This window comes from Siniperca chuatsi, linkage group LG5 (assembly GCF_020085105.1).
Source record: "Siniperca chuatsi isolate FFG_IHB_CAS linkage group LG5, ASM2008510v1, whole genome shotgun sequence".
Classification (NCBI taxonomy): Eukaryota; Metazoa; Chordata; class Actinopteri; order Centrarchiformes; family Sinipercidae; genus Siniperca; species Siniperca chuatsi.
This window is the reverse complement of record NC_058046.1, coordinates 3534445-3547998: the sequence shown is the minus strand read 5'-3', so window position 1 is coordinate 3547998 and position 13554 is coordinate 3534445. Positions and strand designations below refer to the sequence as shown.

Sequence of the window (13554 nt, the reverse complement as noted above, 5' to 3'; positions counted from 1 at the left end):
TGGAAAATAGAAGAAGAGGACAGGCAGCAAGGAAGGATGATTAGGACAAGGTAGAGTCCTTGCTTTGTTGTGAATTATGTTGCTTAATGTTTTGTAGAGACAGAGACAGACAGAGACAGAGAGAGACAGACGGAGAGAGAGAAGGAACCTGTCGGGGCAGAGTGACGCCCAGGACACTGCCAAGGCAAACCAGCCCTGCAGGGTGCATAACACACACACACACACACACACACCACACAAAGAAACTGTACACACACACAAACAGACACGCACACACACAAAGTAGGATCTTACCCATATATCAGCCTTAGTGGTGATGGCTTTCCCTGCGTACAAGTTAATCATCTCCGGCGCCCGATATGAAAGGGTCGTGTACCTGTCAGATACAACAACAGAAAGTAGTCATTGTCAGGTCAATGTTTAAATGACTAGGCACCAGAGGTGGAAAGGAATTAGTTCATTTACTCAAGTACTGTACTTAAGCAAAGTTTTGAGGTACTTGTTCCTCATTTAATGCTACTTTATACATTTTAAAAAAGGGAAATATTGCTCTTTTTTTTATTCTAGTGCATTCTTTGCCAGCTATAGTTACTTCTAATATTATTTTACATACAAAACATATGATAAACTTGTAAAACATTATGAATTGGTATAGATTAAAACTACTCAAGAATATATAAGAGCTCCACCTCAACCAGCTTCAAAATTAAAATGCTGCTTATATGCTTATGTATTGTTAAACCTGCAATAACTTTTTGGCCACTTGGCGGCAGCTGAAACAAGTAGTGAACACAACAAAGACATCGTCCTTTAAAGTTAAAGTTAATATGGCAGCAAATGTATTTTCACAAACAGCAGTTACGGAGCAACATTACTATTCATTTAGAGTCATGTGTCTGTCCACATGGTGAATGTAAGTCCAATATTCACTGACTTTTAGCTCTGTTTTTGGTCTCTACCAACTCCTGATGGAAGTATCTGCTCAATGCTTCACTACTGCATTATGTTCACCAGCTAGTCTCGAACTGTGTCTATCTGCTGTTTGGTGCTGAGCAGGTAGTGTACAGTGGGCTTTTAGAGCTCTTACGCTAAAAACAGCTGCCTCCAGTGGCCAAAAATGACGCTATGATTGCGGCCAGACAGCTAAACAACGAGCTGAAACTCACTATAAAGCTCAGTTCAGAGGACTGATGGTTTCTGTATGACCCGCATCACGAAGATGGAGAGTTTACACACGGTCATATACTACTGATAAGCAGCACCCATTGCACTTTATTGCAGCCATAAATGTGGGAAAGTTAACAGGCCAGATCTGAACAGACTGCTGGGATTTGACACTACACAAATAGAATACATTAACACTGCACAAGACACTGCAAAGCCAGCAAGTGCAGGGGTCGTGACCACAAAGGAGTGCCACATTACCTCCCAATACACCATCATCTGCAACAGATCAACAATGGTGTGATTGTTTGCAGTAGTGTGTATATTTTTGGTTTACTTGCATGGAGTTATGCGAGTGTATGCTGGTACAGCTCTATGTTTGGGGAACATCAGCTATTCTGATCTGAAAATAGAAACTACAAGTCCTTTTTGTGCTTCCCTGTTTGCATTCCCACTGCATCTGAAATGCTGTGAAAGTGAGGCAAATTCAACCAATTAAAAGTAATCGGCTTTGTTTGAGACAGCAGAGTTATGTTGTTTTTAGTAATTTTTGCATGGATGTTGGAAAGTAGATGTGCAGAGGTGGCAAATATGCGAGAAAGGTCACAAGATCTGCTGTGTGTTTTCCTGCTTTTGAAAGTAACTCCATTGAAACAATTCGTAATAAAGTTAGATTTAATTTCTCTAAATTGCTTGCACTCTTATAACAGTCTAGCTTGTTGCCTCACTCTTTTTTTTTTGACTAGTTGGGAAGTTGGCTCCATAACAATCTTAAGACATTAGTTTGACCAGTCAATGACATACAGCAGTGCAAACTCTTCCTTGATAGTACTTAATGATGGCCCAGAATCTATCTCAGTAGCAGGGACTTTTTGGGGGGCAGGAACTAAAACTGAAACTATACATATTCATGCAAGTGAAATGCAGGTAAAGTTCCTGAGTTTTTAAAAACAGTCTGCCCAAGTTCCTGTGGTGCAAAAGGCCAATTATATGCTGGTCGTTTTTGGCAATGGTTTAAAATGACAGTGTCAACTTTACATACCACTTTTACAAGTAAATATAATTTTTCAATTTAAAAATAATATTGTTCCAGCAGCCAGAACACAGAAATGGCAGGTAAATATTATGGTTTTACCAGCTACTGTACCAAAAAAACGTACTTCTTAATCTCGTCCTCCACAGCTGTCACTCCATCTTTATGTGGCAGCAAAACTTTGTGAGTGGCACTGCCGAAGTCACATAGCACATAACTTCCCTGGTCGTTTAGCAGGATGTTTTCAACCTGATAAAGCAACATACAGAGGTTTTAGACATTTTAATGAAAAACAAAAAACATCAGGAAAACATGAATGAAAATACTGCAGAGGCACTAATGAAAACTCAACAACACACACCATGACAGAGTATATATGCAGTGACAAATGCAGTTGAATGTAACTTTGTCTTGGCAGACTGATGTGTACATGTAGTGTAAAGTGCTTTGAGCAGTCGGAAGACTAGAAAGACGCTATACAAGTACAGTACATTTACCATTTGCAATCAAACCCGCACCACCCACAGATGCAAACATGTTAGTCTGCGCCCCTTATAGAAAAGAAAGTAATAGCTTCTGCCATTTTGAAAGTGTTACAACTGCAGTTTTTGATTTTATATAGCTGTTTGTATGTGTGTTTGAGGTTTCATATTTTACATTTTAAACCTGTCATCGTGTGTCCTCTGCCCTCCATGACTGTCCACCTGGGTACTTTACAGACCTAACCAGCTTTTATTTGTCCAAAGAAAAGAAAACATTAATGTTTAGGGGAGTGGGTTTCAGAGGCAAAAACAAAAAATCTATTTTTTTATTACTTATTTTTAAATTAATCTACGTTGGTAGAAGTGTTTAATGTAAATCTTCAAAAACACATGCAAAGAAAACAGTATCTATCAAAAAATTTAATTTCAGTTACAACACTCATTGCCTGCAGGCTTAAACTTCTGCTATTTATTTCTTTTGTTACAGGTTTTTCATGTGTAGAAGTGGTCTGACAATGCCCAAATAGCTCCTTCCCCATGGACAATCTGCATCCTGTATAATTTAGTGAAAGCTAGACTATGGTCGTGATTGAGACGCATTCATTCCATCAAAATCAAATTAGCTGTGACTATGAAATAGTTTGTGACAGACAGATGAACAAACAAACAACCCTAGTTGAAGCGCATTCCCAACTATTTCATAATAGGCATGGATGACAATTAGTGGACAGAGTTGATTGTAAAAACTCACAAATCCCACACCCACACACAAAACTGCTTTAAAACACAGTGATGGAGTAGTGAGACAAACCCTCATCGGCATAGCAGTTCTGCAGCCTGGTACACAGTAGGCAAATTTCAATAACATGTCAGTCTGAAAACGGGTCTGTTTCTTATTTGCATGTTATCAGATGTGTTTCTTTTTTGGGTTTCAGGCCTTGACTTTTAGATAGTACTTTTAATTTAAGGCCACAGCAGAGAGATTTCAAGCCTGAGTAACAACGTAAAAAACAGCAAAGACGGGTATGAGGAATAATGGAGTGAATGATAGAAAGAAATGAAGGCAGGTGGAGGAAAGATTGGAAACAAGCAGCAAAGAGACAGAAAGAAAACAAAGACAAACAAAAGGAAAACAAAGATGAGACTGGCTGTGAAAAAGTGAACATCTGAAAATAAAAATCCAGTACGGCATTTGTAGGAGCTGTGACACAGAAGAGGAGGAGAGACCAAAAAGAGGATCAAGAGAAAAAGATTTTGCACTGTCCACAGGAAAACTGAGCTAATGAAAGCAACACAGAGTGTCTCAATACTGTTGACAGCTCAGGGTTAAGGGGCTTTTTTGCACTCTCACTTCCCCTGGCAATGCATTACTGGGCCTCCGTGGTCTTTTGTGTCCCTGTGATGTTATGTAAGCCATGTAGGCTGAACAGATAGACACAGACAGCAAACAGAGGACAGGCCTGTGGAGCTGAAGGGACCGCACTGTTTAGAGGCTTGTCCAACTGGACAGAGTACAGCGGCCCTGTGATGGGGCACTGAGGAGAATTCAACCAGGGTGGGAAATTACCACCCACAATCAAGTTAGCTGACAGTTAGTGAGGAATTTCAAGATGTACCAGCTACCGGCCTGTACAAAGAGTAAGTTTGGTTCTCTAACAGGAGTAGGTGGAGGAGAAAGAGAAAAAGGAGGTGGATGAGCAATGAACAGGGGGGGTATTGGATGAGAGGAAATAAGAGAACAAACTGGCAAAGGAAGCGGGGGAGCTTAAGAGGAAGCAGAGGCACTAGAACGAGCAGTGAAACCAGCGTTCTTTCTTCTGCTGATGAAGCAGATTTACATCACTTAAGTTTATAAACATCATCTGTCATTAAATTTAATAAATTATTATTAAAACTATAAATCATGTGGCAATCTACAAGTTCCTCCTTTTGATTTTGTTGACATTTTTGTAAATCCATTGCTGCAGATTTTGTGCACAGCACCACACTTCACAACTTGTGTGTGGGTAGTATTGAAACATCTTTTGGTGGGAGGTTTCTGTTGAGGAAGTTTGTAAGTGACACTTTTCTTTACCCGCTCATGGTAACTCCCCAGTTATTCGTTTACTGATTCTCTTCCTGCTTCCAGGAATATTTTTTTCCCTTTTAAGTAACATGCACAATCTTTTACCATTGTATTGCATGTTTAGTTTTTGGCCAGAGGAACTCAAAGTAAGCAAGCAAGTTGGATTTTAGTGCACTGAGGATTTTTTTGTCAATGGTTTGAGTTAGTGCCTAAACAATCAGTTGATTAATTGATTAGTGACTCTGCAGAAAATTATTAGACAGCAATCAATAGTTATTAAGTCATTTATCAAGGAGAAATTCCAAAAATTCTCTGGCTGTAGCTTCTAAAAAAGGTGAGAATTTGGTGCTTTTCTTTGCTAAATATCTCCATAAATTGAAAATATTTCAGGTTTGGACTGTTGGTATAATAAAACAATCAATCTGAAGATGTCACCTTGGGCTCTGGGAAATTGTGATGGCATTTTTCTGACATAAAATAAAAACTTTGATAATGAAAATAATCATTAGTTGCATCTAACCAGTAGATGAAGGTGTCCTATTGATGGGACAGAGGAAGGGGAAAGAGAAGGATGAAGGCAGGAAAGGGAGTAATGCCCTCTTCACCTTGAGGTCTCTGTGGATGATAGGCGTCTTGCATTGGTGCAGACGGGCCACGGCCTCGCAGGTGTCACAGAAGATGTTGAGGACCTCAGCCTCACTGAAGCCCACATTCAGCCGCTGGTTCATCTGCTTCACCACCTGACCCGCTGCAGGACAGAGGTGGAAAGACAGCTTTAGGACTCAACAAAAGTCATCAGTTCAGGCTGGGAAACCAGCATGTTTGGTGTTTTGACCACTGCAAACAAAATTTTCCAATGTGGATATTTTTCAGCTGTCCTGTGTAAGTATGCTCACATTCACACACTCACGCTGAACTTTACCTGATTAAAACTCAATATTTACATTATAGCAAATGGTATCGAAATGCCTTAAATTTTTAGATCGGTCCGCTAAGGTCATATTTTGTGTGACCATATCAATAAGCCACAAACATTTATAAAAGGTTGAAATGACACGTCATGTTTTTGCAATATGGTCTGCCACCAGACGCCCATGAGCAGGATCAAGGTTTCCATTTTCAAGTAAACTAAATAGTAAATACGTAATACGTAAATACCATGTAAAGGCTTCATCTAACTATCTGATTATTCCCAGTAACCATAGTAATGTTTGCATGTAAACTTGTCCAATGAGGGCAAAACCGCTCAAAATAGCCTTCCAAAAAGCCAAGCTGGGCCAGCAAGCTGTCACAATCAATAGAGGGGCCACACAAAGGACATAGGCAGCAACAAAGCATTTAACTATTAGACATGTCAAAACAAATACTAAGTAACCCACTTTTTCCTCCTCAAGCCACTTTAACTATTTAGCCCAATAAACTAAATGTAGATAGTTGGTGAATTCTAGAATGTATTTATTACCTATTGTGCACAATATGAAGCTGGCTTTTTTTTTTTTTGGCAGGCATTGCTGTAATTTCCAAAAGGAGTGCTGTGATATGGAGACCAAACATCATTCACCATCAATACTACAGTATATGACAAGGACCAAAAAGATTAAACTCAAATTTGCAAGAATAAAAAATTAGTCGAAATCTTTCCTTTAGTTTTGCTTCATTTAGTTTAGTTAGCAGTATTTGTCCCAAAATAATCCTAACTAACCCTGCCCCAAATAAAAATCAGAAGCTCTTATAAACAGAACCCACAACTTTAATTAAGCTAAATTGTGAATGAGTATAAAACATGGTGGTCATATTATGGTTCAGATCAGAACATGCATGTATTTACAAACAGAGAGGCTGTACCTTTACAGTATTCCATGAGGATCAGGACTTCCCAGACGCTGTCTGACACTGCATTGATTGTGGAGTCCAGGTAGCCGACAATGTTCTTATGGCCCGACAGCTCCTTCTACACACAGGATGAAAAGATGGAACTGATCAGGACACAAAGATAGGATCTTCATTTCTTTCTGCTCAATACTTCTTGAAAATGTCTACTAAATATGGAAGCTGTGCATCTCCAGAACGTAATTGTTAAGGACATAGCTCCGACTACACAGACCTCAAAAAACAAAAAATACAAGGTAGTTATAGAGGCGATCACAAAGGATATATGTGGATTGTGTACACACACTTTTGCCCCTTTCTGTAAATGCTGATGAGTATTCATGTTCAGCAGTGGGACGCTACTACTCAATCTACAGTTGAAAATGAAGCAAGAAAAAACTGCAGTCTGGAATAATGCTCTCTTTTTAGGTGGTATAAACAACAATGAATGTAAAGTGCATTAAAGAGGACAGACAAATCAATCATGTTAGATAAGTTACAGACATTCAAATCACATTTGTTTTGGGGGAAAAAAACACTACTTAAATTCTGCCTCCTAAACAAGCTACTTGTGCGTTTAGACATTTGTTTACACCTCCTGGTTTTAATATGTATGAGCAGTGTAAATCTAAGACCAAAGAAAAAAAACAAACTGCCAGTGATTGCTTCCTCAGAGAACGCATCCCAAAAAGTTTAACATCCAGCTGAATTCAGTCCAGTCTCGTCTTTGCAGTCAAGCTACTATGTGTGGCAAGATTGCTTTTTGTATTCTTTCATGTTCTTACGCCATGCTGATCTCTTAACTCGACTAATCTTTCTTAACTTAATTCATTTGGAGGATTAAAGCATCACAGTGTTTTTGTTTGGTTGCTAAATGCCAGCGTGAGAAGAGAGACTGCTGTGTGTTGTGGAAACCGACACACCTAAGGCAACGTCCCAACAGGCCAGGATTGTGTCAGTGTTTAAGGTTGTCTGTGTGGGTGAGTATTAAACAGCTATTGAGGCAATGAAGAGACACACAAAACTGGCCAAACAGTTCAGAGTGAGCTGTTCACTGACACACTAGGGTCAAACGTTCAAGACTAAACATCTGCTGTTGTCCAAGTCGTACATGTCTGGTAGGTTACAGAATAAATGAGAATATTTAACTTTGAATGAAATAATACACCTTGAATTATCTGCTGTAATCATGTGATGTCAATGGACCAGGTGCATTAATACAATGTAACCCAGTCCACAGCCAAAAGCCTTCTGCTCTTGTAAGACTGGAAATGCTGGAAAACAGGATGGGTAAGGAAGATGGAATGAAGCTATTTATATGCACCTTGCTTTATGAGAGGATGCGTCTTTATGAGGGCCCTTAGAAACACAAATGATATGCTTAAATTAAATGCCTGAAAACAGGGGTGTGCTTTCACGATAATACCGGTATAATTTTTAATATGATATCATAATAATGGCAACATTCCGACGTGTTGACATAATGACTTCGTACCGTTATGCACAGCCTTTAGATCATGCCACACTTCCTTTTGCATGATCAATATTTGTGTAAATCAAAACTAATGTGCAATTAATTATTAATTAATAATTCAAATTAAGCTCTTGCAATAAAAGACAAGCAGGAAGACTTCAGTTGAGCTGAGAGATAATGTCTCCGTCTCCAACTATTGCAAACAAACACTGTGATGCTGCTCTCACCATGATAGTGATCTCTCTCTTGTAGACATTTAGGTCCGGGACATTGTTGACATACATCCTTTTGAGAGCACAGCGGACACCGCTGTGCGTACGAGCCAGAAACACCACTGAGAAGCCTCCTGGAAAAACACAAGACGACAAGTTAGCATTACATCATTTTTAAGTCCTTTTCACACATAAAAATTATTTTATTGAGTAATGGTTATCAGGGTTCACACTATGTGGAAAAACTAGTCATGTACCATTAAGGATAAATTAGGCAATGCTCACACAAGACTTGATTCTCCCTTATATGAAAAATAGCCGTCATGTACGAAAATAAGCCAAAGACATATTAAAGTTAACGTCACAAATTACCTTTACACATACATGGTTAATCAAATCTGCCATTACAAACTCCTTTTCCCCAAACATTGTATTTCTCAAACAGATTTCTAATTTCTGTTGAGCTGCCCATGAACAGACATTTTAATGCTTAAGTGGTCCAGTTGTGCTGCTCAGTGGATAACAGTGGAAGACTGGGTGCTGCCAGGTATGAATATGGAACATACCGAAGTACAAAACTTAGCAGGGCTGAAAACAAGATCAAATATACTCGGATCTTCTCTTAAAAGTCAATGTGAGCTGCTGGTCTCATTTTATGAGCAAGTACGCTAAGCTTGTTTAGCTTGCATTTGACTAACTCGAAATGGGTGTAATTCTGGAGTAAATTAAGCTATTTACTTTATAAATTATAGCAAGGTTTTTAAAAGAATGAGATATGAAGCTAAAATTGCACTGAGTGAATGGATTTTTGGTTGGAAGTGGGCTGTCCGGTGTAGGAGTAGACTGTGTTGACAGGGACCAGTAGCTGTTGTCACTGTCCTGTGTGCCTCTCTGGGTGAATGTCCACTAGCACTGTGATGGGACAGTCCCCAGTCTCATTAGGAGGGGTTCACTGACTGGTGGGCATCATCAAGTCCACCGACTGAGGAAGAGAGAGAAAGGATCAACAATAGCGCAGTTGTTGCCTAATAAGTTACCTTAGGTAAGCTGAAAAAAGCAGGGATTTGGATTGGGAATGAGCAGAAAGGAAGGGGTGGTGAAGTGACCAGTGGGCACAAAGGCCTTCATTGAAGGGTCCACCAATACTATGTTTAAACAGATCTCAGCAGTTGTGTTTTTGTGAGGACAGTCCAACATAAAAACCCCAAGCACAAATTATTCATGCAGGTTAAACCTGTGTGTCCCCATGAGGACAGTAAACAGATGACGGCAGAAAGTCAGGCAAAGCAAACATAAACAAACTTAAGCGTAGTGCTTCATTGTATGTAGTCACAACAGTGAGAGTTACTGTAGCACACATTATCGGAATAGAAGGGGTGACTGATGCCATTCTGCAGCACGGAGGGATGAACAGGCAGCTAATGAGACAAAAGACAACCTGCTATAGCAGAGCAGCAGCTGATAATAAAGCAAGGCAGAGCATGCGATAGTGTAAATGAGAAATACCATGAACCACCACAGAGTGACGGTACATTTTGACTGGGATTTGTTAAATCTATTCTGTCTCCTCTAGATTTTTGCCTTATTTCAAAAACATCTTTGGATCAGTGGCGTCACAAATCACCAGGATCTTAGATTAGCACTTCTACTGCTGACAGTCACAAGGTCAGGGTTAGCTGCATATAGACAAATGATAAAAACTAGAACAAAGACAATAAAAATACAAACTGCTGATGACCCAACAAAACAAGCAGCTTATAAAACATTACGCTGATGCTGCTAAAATGGGTTACATACACAGAATGACAAATTTACTGCACAGGAATATAGGAACAGAAATGTGTGGGAATTGACTTATAATAATAACTTGAAATATCCCTGATGCAATCTAAATTAGAATAGTTAAAATAATGTAACAGAATAAAAAGATGATTATATTTGCTATGTATGGAGCTACCAAGCAGCTGTATCCGCAGACCTGCTGCCATCTCAAAGAAGTTAAAACTGAGACAGAAATTCTGCCAAGACAAAGTACAACAGCCAAAGCTGTTTACGCCTGCTGGATGCAGTTCATCCATTTGCATTGGTCTGCCCCGTGTGCTAAGGTTAGCTTGATGGTCACTTCAAACTGTGGGCCGGGCTTAAAATTGATCTCCTGGAACGAGGCAGTTGAGTGCAGAGCCATCGAGAGAGTTGAGGGAGTGGGAGTGAACTTTAGGCAGAAAACTGAATCATATGAGAAAGAGTCTTGTGAAAGAGCACTGGATGCACTCATTTATGAAGACTTTCTGCAAGTTGAAACCCAATCATATGCGATGTAGACTCTACAGCTTTATGACCCTGCCGTATAAGAATAAGCTACCTGTGAGTCATCTTATGCAAATCTCAAGCTTTATGTACTGCTTTGACACCAAGATGTAGGATGCAGATGTAGTAAAGATCAAACTTAAGGCAAGAAGGGTCGCAAGAAGATGCGGGGGTTGCATGGGCCAGATGACAGATTTTACAAGGCAAAATCCATTTGCTCGGGCAAAAGGGCTAAGAAGAGGCTGAAAAGAACAGGCTGTTAAAGCATGCATGGACAAGATACAAAAGCACAGCTAACCTTTGCTCAAAAACAGAAAACTGAACAAACTGGATAGCTACACTTAACATCCTAACAACCAAATTCACTCCCACTGTGTTGCCTTAACCTAGAGGAGACTTGGAGGTGCGCAAACACCACAAGTGATCTCAGATGAGGTGTACAGATAACAACATGATTCCAGCCAGAGAGATCCACAACTGGGGGGAATAATCTGCTCATCTTTTGTCTCTGGCCCATCTCCATGGTGCTCCAACTACAAGCATCTTGTAATGGTCTACAATAAACTATAAAACTCAGTCGTAAGTCTCTGACAGCTCACGACAAGATCACTTCCTTAAACTGAACTCTTGACAATCATGAGATTCGCTGACACCAGCTGTTATCTGTCTGTCATTAGAAACCAACTATTTCACAGATCCTGGCAGCCGGTGTTGAGTCTTCAGAGGGGAGGTGGCTTTTGGAAAGTTAAGAGAAGATAGAGGCCTCAGCCTAGGCCATCCTACCAAATGTCTGCCTGTGCTGGGACTGACTGGGGCCATATGCTCCAGGATCAGGTTCTCACTAAATCACCACCCTGGGGCTTTTGTTGCCTCCCATGACTATGCCAGCCACGGAAGTGGTACGCTATTGAGTGTATTATTCTCCTGAGTGGCTCTGGATGGAATGATTTGTTTTAGAGGGGCTTTGTGCCCAGAATACCAACTTCCTGGACAAATAAGGGACCCCTAAACGACACAAAAGGTCCCTCACTGTACAGGATACTGGCTTCAACCAATAACAACAACAAAGCTGTCTGTAACTAAGTGACACTGGCTACACAGATGTAAAATACCTTCATGAGTGCATTCTCATATAACCACAGAACTGTTTTTCTAATGACTGTGCAGAAATAGCACAATAATGCCTGACATCAATGACAAACACAGTCTACAAAAAACAAAGAATCAAATCTTAATTCCATTCAAAAGCTACTGTTAATGCAGTACAAGTGATTCTCAACCTGTTTGGCCTACAAACCTCAGAAAGATGTGATGCCTACTTACAACTCCTGGTAGCAAAAGTAAACAGATGCAAGATGGTGAACAAGTGACAATCAAGATCCAATAAGGTTAGGCTGTGATAGCCAGGTCCACTTCGAAAGTGGTTCCAATTTGTAAAATAGTTTGTTTGCTAAGCTCAGCATCTGACATATGTCTTTTAAAATCATCATAATCAGAAATACTTTATTGATCGCAGAGGGGAAACTCTTTGACCTCGTCCCTGTCTTTTTTTATTAGTGAAAAGTAATGTGAGGGAGCCATAAAGCTAAGCAAATATGTAATATATCTAGAAATTAGTTGAATGTCAGTCCTTTGAGTTTTATTCTTTGTGACATCCTCCACATCTTAAATATCAACTTATTTATGACTTCTGTAGCTTAAAGTTAAAACTTAAATGGATTTGAGAGGATTTCATAAGCAGATTTGATACTGGATTCAGATTTGATAAAAAGGATATTGAACCCCAACCCCAAGAGCCAAGAGGCTGTATGTAGCCTAACAACATAGGCCTAATAAATTTGCCCTTTTTCCCCATATTTAATGAATCATCATTACATTTTACTGTGATTGTACCTTATATGATACATGTGACAAACTTGATTGATCTGCCTTCTCATGTCCTCACATCTCTTAAGCAACCTGTAACTCACACAAGCTGATTTTAGACTGACGCATGTTTAACAGATGTCCATGCAAATCAAAAGATGATTTGCTCCAAGTTAGACTGATGCACAGACTCATAATACATCACAGCAAGTTTCTTGTGTACAGAGGTGTAAGTGAATCCTTTCAGTATTAAAGCATCACTGATGGGCATGTCTAACTCCAGTACTCAGCGCCCATTAGTCACATCTCACTGTTATTGTACCTCCCCTTTCTTGCTGGTCTGTTAGCTGAATGCACTGTGGAGAGGGGATGGAAGCACTTCACTGTTAGGACGTGGTCAGTTGTTACTGACAGTTGGGAGGAAAACCCCAAATCCATCAGGCCAAGAAGAAAGGAGGGGGGTACTAACATTAAAGCCTGATACTGAGCAAGGGCTGTAATTACTAGAGAATTTTCCCCAGCCCTGCATCCAGCGCTAGGGACCCTGACATCACTGCAAAGCCTGACTAACTAGGACAGTCACAGGCAGCCCACATGACAGCCTGTGAAAGAGGATCTCAACAGGCTTTGCAAAACAGATACTCAGCATGCCTGATATAGGAAAGAAAAAAAAAAAAAACTTGTGAAGAAGTGGTAAAGGAGTGTCTCAAAGAGGGAGGATTATAGGATTTAGTAACATGCAGCGAACAGAGATGATATGTTGATGGTTTCTGCTTAGGCACAAAGCGCAGATGTTCTTCCTCTGAAGCATGATGTCATCTGTGATAACAAACTACTCTCTGACCGACAGTCTCGGTTCATCTCTCTCTGTCAATGTCACTCATTTCAGCCCACAGCTTTATACTTAAGTCAGCATGACATTTTAGCTTGTTAAAAAGGTACAAACTAAGAATGTAGTTCAATTCAAAGTGCCTCCTTCAGCTGTAGAGCTGCTTTTAAGAGGAGAGAATGCCATTTCTTTTAGAGAGCATTTGGAGCAGGCTTAGGTATTTCCTCCTGGAGGCCCCATCCCCTAACATGAA

At 40.0% G+C, this 13554-nt stretch overlaps 1 protein-coding gene across 3 annotated transcripts in view; it reads right to left on the bottom strand.

Moving 5' to 3' along the window:
* bmp2k (BMP2 inducible kinase) overlaps positions 1-13554 on the bottom strand; it is a 48999-nt gene that overhangs the window by 19175 nt on the left and 16270 nt on the right. For all 3 annotated transcript variants that reach the window (XM_044195248.1, XM_044195246.1, XM_044195247.1), the window contains 5 exons: positions 8315-8433; positions 6590-6695; positions 5350-5492; positions 2325-2446; positions 295-376 (listed from right to left, as the gene is read on the bottom strand). In XM_044195248.1, coding sequence (XP_044051183.1) covers positions 295-376; positions 2325-2446; positions 5350-5492; positions 6590-6695; positions 8315-8433 — 572 coding nt within the window. The remainder of the gene's footprint in view (positions 1-294; positions 377-2324; positions 2447-5349; positions 5493-6589; positions 6696-8314; positions 8434-13554) is intronic.